Below are 6,413 nucleotides of genomic sequence, written 5' to 3' on the forward strand. Positions count from 1 at the left end.
AAGGAAAGGAAAGGAAAGGAAAGGAAAGGAAAGGAAAGGAAAGGAAAAGAAAATATGTACAGAAAGTAAGCTATTAATTCTGATGACTGCTGGTTTTTAGATTTTATACTTTACAATTTTCAAACCTTCAGCAATACAGAGGACTACTCTTCTAAAATCAACTTTGTTAAAGGTAAGTACGCAGGAAATCACAGTGGCCTGGATGGAGTCAGTGGTATTGGAAAAGGTGCTGATTTGGCAGAGATGTTAAGGGTCATGTATTTCAACTCACTTTGTTTTCTAATTTTTAATTTATTTATTTTTGAGAGAGAAAGAGAGAGGAGAGCAGGGGAAGGGAAGAGAGACAGAATCCAAAGCAGGCTCCACATTGTCAACATGGAGCCCAACGAGGGGCTTGAACTCACGAACCGTCATGACCTGAGCTGAAACCAAATCGGACGCTTAACCGGCTGAGTCACCCCGGTGCCCCTCAACTCACTTGTTTTTACAGATGAAGGAAGTGAGCCCCACAAGGGCAACCTCCACAGCAAGCTGAGAATAGGACCCAGGTTTCCATGCTAGGCTAGGATGCATGCATGAGACAAAAGCATGACCTCTTGCCTTTATGAGAAGTTAGGATGTGATGGTGTACCAGGAGTCAATGGAGAAAGGAAGCAGGGCTGTTGAAAACAGGAAGAATCAGAGTGACTTCCAAGGATCCCAGTATGGAAACTTGGAAGAATGGAGACCGTCCTGGGGAAGTCAGTGAGAGAAGTCCTTCTGATGTGAAGAAGCGTGTGAACTTAGTGTGCAACATTGTCAGCTTGGAGAAACATCTAAGTGGGTTTCACCCAAGGGAAGTTTCAAATCTAGAAGCTGAGCTGTGTGTCGGCGCTGGGCCAGGAATAAAGACAAGGGAGAAGAACACGTGGGATTAAACGATGCAGCTGTGCTCAACCAGCTTGCCAGTGCTGGAACAAGAGACTGTCCTGGAAAACACCCATGGGCCCAGGGCTGAGCTGAGAGGGTCAACTGAACCTAAAGAGAGAAGAAGGAAATGCCACCGAGGAAGGGGAGTATTTTGGTCAAAGAACCAAAGACTCGGTTTCAGGGTGGGAGTAGTCATCAGGTGTGACATTCAGGAAGGAGGCCAAGCAAAATAAAGTTGGAAAAAGAAACGGAGTGTATTTTGGATTCAACTAGGAGGCAACCGCCAGCAAGTAAACAGTTTCTGAGATGGGGAAATGAAGCAGCCTGAATCCCTTATTCAAGAAATTAGGCTGAGAAATAAAGTCGGAAGGTAATTTGATGATAGTTGGGAGCGATGGCAGAGCAAAGATAAAGGACTTATGGCTTATTCAAGATAAAGGCCTCTATGAATATTTGAAAGCAGAAGGGAAGAGATGAAGGAGAGATTAAAGCTTTGGGGAAGTAGAAGATAAACCCCAAATAAGATTTCTCAGGAGGCAAAAAGAGCAAGAGATCAAGGCAAAGTTGGAGTCACTGGCATTAAATCCTCGAGACATTTCTCCCTCTTGATACACTGAATGTTTTGAGTTTGAAGTATGTTGGAGCTTTTGGGAGTCTTAGAGTATTTACAAGCACTTCAAAGTTCCACTTAGGCACTTTTCATTTTATAAAAGAAACGATTAATGGCAAACTCAGGGTTGGGACCTGGTTTTCCTCATGAGCTTGGTTTGAACACCCCCCGTGCACTTAGCACAGCTGGCATTAAGTCATTACCTGTGTCACTGTTTGCTTAGAGCCTTTCTTCTTTGATGGATCTAAGTAGCAGAAGGGGAGAGCCCACGTGTGTGCTTTTACCCCAGCTCACAGCAACCTGTTCAGTACCAAACACATAATGAGAGTTCTGATAAGTATCTGTTAAACACGTGAAGAAAGGAATGAATTAGTGAGTGGTCTCTCCCACAGAAAGGAAGCATATCAGGGAGGTAATGAATGCAGTTTTTGTCTTATTCTCTAGAAGTGAATCAGGCAGTTTAACAAGTGCATTACCTCTTTAAAAACTGTGTGGTTAAGGACGTTGAGTTTTCCTGAAGGCATTTCCAGTACCTTAAAAATAACCACACACCTCCATGATGTCATCAAAACTGATAGAAGAATCTGTCTTTGAGTGCAGACTGGAAGCAAATCCAATTAGAGAATAAGATGGCATGTGATATATTTATACCTTCTGTACTGACTTAATGGCAATTTTCTTCTACTTTTCTATCTGTGAAGTGGGAATAATGCTAAGGCGTGTTGAGCATAATTAAGACTGCAAAGTACTTTTAGCAGAGTCTGATGCCTTTAGGGTTAACTCTGAGTATTATTCCGGACCTCACTTCCTCTAAAAGTTGAGTTTCTAACTTTGTATATTATTTTGATTGTAATGCAATTACATTATTAAGAGGGCTTATGTTTTGTAGCTTTTCCATCTAAAAAGCATCCTTACTACCCACTAAAAGCTGATAAGCTCCAGGATTCAGGAGTCATTAATACATCAAGTGTAGTCCATAAATATCTGCTGACTACACAATGATTCAATATTAAGAGTGGCTTCATTTCATGCACATGAGAAATCTCCAGCTCAGGATGGCTCGGCTACTTGCCCAGCACCACCCAGCATCTGCAACTCAAACCCAAGCTTTCTGATGCCTGCGTCTAGTCATGTTGCATATTTACAACAGATTCTAGCTCTGATTTCTTTCTTTTTCCCTCAGGAAGTGATGACCAGAAGCCCTCCACAGAATGGTTTCTTATCGTGCTTATGGCGGCCATCTGCTTCATCTTGTTAATTTTCTCCTTCATCTGTAAAACGTTAAGTATTTTTGTATATTTGGGTGTTTCCAATGAGGTCTGAGAATTGAATCTTCACACTTTTGTTGTGTATCCACTAGGGTTCTTGTTATCAGATCAAATTTGAAATGCTTTGGTGTCTTCTTGACAGCATTTCCAAGATGAGTATGGACCACATTAAAAAGGGAGAAACATCCTTAGGGGATTTACAGAAACTGGACAGACCACAACATAGCCCTCAGCCATTACACACCCCTCTTGAATTTCTTGGCAATGTTTTCATTTCTGTGAAGTTTTTACATTCATGTTCTTTTGATTCCTTTGCCACCTTCCACTCAGCATTTGGATGTCTTAGTAGAGCCACTAGCAGACTCCTTTTATGTCTTCGGTAAAGGAATACAGCTCACCAGAGACTGAAATCACTCCAGTGCTTCCTATGTTATGATCCCCAATTACGAGGTGCCAAGTCCTACACTTGCCTTTTGTTCACCTGGCCCCTCAGTGGCTGATGGTCCTTTGAAATGTCATACAGATCTGGTGACCAATCCTAGAGCCTGCAAATGGCCCCATAAGAACTCCTCAACCATGTTGGCATTCCGTAAGGCAAAGTGCCATTTAGGCGGCTTAAGAACATGTTCCATCTTAGCCCTTTCATCATTTACAAAATTACTTATGTTTTTTAAAAAATGTTTATTTATTTTGAGACCAAGAGTGCATAAGTGAGAGTGAACAGGGGAGGGGCAGAGGGAGAGAGGGGGAATGAAAATCCCAAGCAGGTTTCATGCTGTCAGCGCAGAGCCTGATGTGGGGCTTGATCCCACAAATCGTGAGATCGTGACCTGAGCCAAATTAAGAGTTAGAGGCTTAATGAATTGAGCTGCCAGGGGCCCTGAAAATTACTTATCTTTTAAAAAGCCTAGCTTTTGGGGCACCTGGGTGGCTCAGTCAGTCAAGCCTCTGACTTTGGCTCAGGTCATGATCTCACAGTTTGTGGGTTCGAGTCCTGTTTCAGGCTCTGTGCTGACAGTTCAGAGCCTGGAGCCTGCTTCAGATTCTGTGCCTCCCTCTCTCTCTCTCTTCCTCTCTCCCACTCATGATCTCTCTCTCTCTCTCTCTCTCTCAAAAATAAATAAACATTTGTTTAAAAAAAGCCTCATTATTATAAATGTTATGTTCTTTGGGTTGGAAGGCGGCATTTCCAAGGAGAGGAAGAACTCTGCGAGCTGGCACAGTTGGGTAGGGGCCTGCAGCCAGCACTGTATTTAGCAGTGGGGTACCAGGCACTTGCAAATCACCCATTTTCAGAAATTAGGCTTGGAAACATACCAACATGAAGCACTTACTATTATGTCTTTCTTAGATGATTCAGAAGCTGCATCACAGCCCCAACTAATATTACAACATAAATATTTATAACTCTTGGTCAATAAAGATTTTGAATTTATAGAACAGCAGGTCCTGAGATTAACTAGGTCAATTTGTAGAGTAGATACTGAAAGACAAGCAAGGATACTCTTGTTCACCCAATTTTCTGCTTTCCTCTGTCTTCAGAGGTCACTTATGGACCAGGTTGTTTCCACCAGTTCCAGCACCAAAAAGTAGTATTCAAGATTTCTTTGTCATCGTCAGCTCTGAGGTAATGTTGCAGGTTCTTATGAAGGGTCCGATCTGCCCAGGGATGGGTCTCCATGGACTGGTTGTCAGGTTACTGGTTTTTCATATTCCAAGGCAGAGTGACTACCTAGGGTGCTAGCCAAATTTATGTAGTTTTGGTCTTTATACCCTTTGGCTCACTGTTGTGTTATGTTCGTGACTGGGAATATTGGGAAGGCCCTGCTCAGTTATAAGCGTCCTAACCAGTCAGACTGGAGTTTTTTTCTATCACTGATCTCTTAGTTGGGTTTGGGCAATTCCTTCAACCCCATGACTTCTTTTTATGTATAGATGAGATGGTCCAATGTCCTGTTTAGCTCTGATGTTATAAGAATCCGTGTTTTTGCGCATGGGTACCCTAATTAATAACATTTTTCGCAGAAATTTGTCCTAGTCCCTTAATATAAAAAACCACAGAGAAGGCAAGTGACTTGCCCCAGTATGCATTTCCTTAGGCCCTATTTGCCATTCAGAGCAGTTAGACTTAACTGAATGCTCACTTACCTATGGCTACCCAATTGTTCTAGCATCAGTTCGTGAAGAAAAAAATCATCCTTTCCCCAGTCAACTGTCTGGGCATCTTTGTTGAAAATCAGTTACCTATATATGTGTGGGTCTACTTCTGGACCATCTATTTGTTTTCATCAATCTGTTTGTCTACCTTTATACCAACATGGTCTTGATTACTATAGCTTTATTGCAAACCTGGAGATCCAGTAGTGTAAGGCTTCCAAATATGATTTTTTCTCCTAGAGTTATTTTGGTTATTCTAGGTGTTTTGCATTCACATATCAATTTTAGAGCAACTCTATCAATTTTAATCAAAAAAGCTGCTGGGACCTTGATTACAATTGTGTTATTTTGTAGGTTAACTTGGGGAGATGAGTCTCCTAATCTACAAACATGACATCATCATACAACACAAACATGTAGTATCATCAGTCTGTGTAGGTTTCTTTAATTTCTCTCAGCAATGTTTTGTGATTCTCAGTGTACAGTTATTATACACTTGGTCAAATCTGTCCTTAAATGGAGTGGTTATTCAGATTAGGGGTCAGCAAACTGTCTCTAAAAAGCCAGATAGTGAGTACCTAACAGCCAAATGGTTCATCTCAACCATCCAATGTTGCCATTGACCACAATGAAAGCAGCCAAAGACGATATGCAAATGAATGAGCTTGTCTCTGGCCAGTAAAACTTATTTACAAAATAGGCAATAAGCCAGATTCTACCCTCAGGCTATAGTTCACAGGCCCTTGACGTACATACCAAGCTATGTTCTTAACAAATCGAGTTTTCTAATCGAGTGACTCATGGGTGAATAACTGGTGATTGTTTCTAGGACAGTTAAGGGTCAAACACTCACTGAAATGGATCTTTTCAATAAGCTGTGACATTTAGAGTTTTCAGTTTGGGTGTTTGGAGTGATTATAGACCATAGTAGTTACAAACCTAGTCAAGCGAAGAATTGAGTCAGGCAGAAGAACCACTCTGTTCTCAGTTCCATCTTATACTCCTTATCAGGGAACGGGGCTTTGCTTTTGTTTTCCAGAAGAACAGTGGACCCTGGTATGAAACTTTGTTTTGTTTCATCTGAATTTGTCAATCCCTCCTTGCTGTGACATTCTCATCCCTGATAAACTACATTTGATTTCAGCAGCACACTGAAGTCGTTTGTCTTGGCCTCTTAATGAAACATCTTAATGCCGGTATCTCATTTCCCTATAGAGCCCCCCAAAGATTTTCTTTAATATTCTGAGGTTGGTGAAAGAAACTGGCTTACAAGCTCATTGTGGAAGCTTGTGGTGTGTTGTTAATTAAAATCAAGTCATGTGTACCAAATAAATAACAACTTGGGTTTGACAAGCTGGTCTCAAAATAAGCAAAGGATTAATGTCAGAACTTAGCACTGCTAGGCTCCTCTGGACAACTTACTTTCTTCTCATATTGTAGAGTTCAAAAAAAAAAAAAAAAAAAAAAAA

The 6,413-nt window shown here is 41.3% G+C and overlaps 1 protein-coding gene across 2 annotated transcripts in view; it reads left to right on the top strand.

Moving 5' to 3' along the window:
- The window catches only part of IL5RA (interleukin 5 receptor subunit alpha), a 35,619-nt gene that overhangs the window by 27,431 nt on the left and 1,775 nt on the right, over positions 1-6,413 (top strand). For both annotated transcript variants that reach the window (XM_040492131.1, XM_040492130.1), the window contains 2 exons: positions 2,703-2,799; positions 4,330-4,414. In XM_040492131.1, coding sequence (XP_040348065.1) covers positions 2,703-2,799; positions 4,330-4,414 — 182 coding nt within the window. The remainder of the gene's footprint in view (positions 1-2,702; positions 2,800-4,329; positions 4,415-6,413) is intronic.

The sequence above is a fragment of the Herpailurus yagouaroundi genome, unplaced genomic scaffold (assembly GCF_014898765.1).
Source record: "Herpailurus yagouaroundi ecotype Mexico unplaced genomic scaffold, PumYag 183, whole genome shotgun sequence".
Taxonomy (NCBI): domain Eukaryota; kingdom Metazoa; phylum Chordata; class Mammalia; order Carnivora; family Felidae; genus Herpailurus; species Herpailurus yagouaroundi.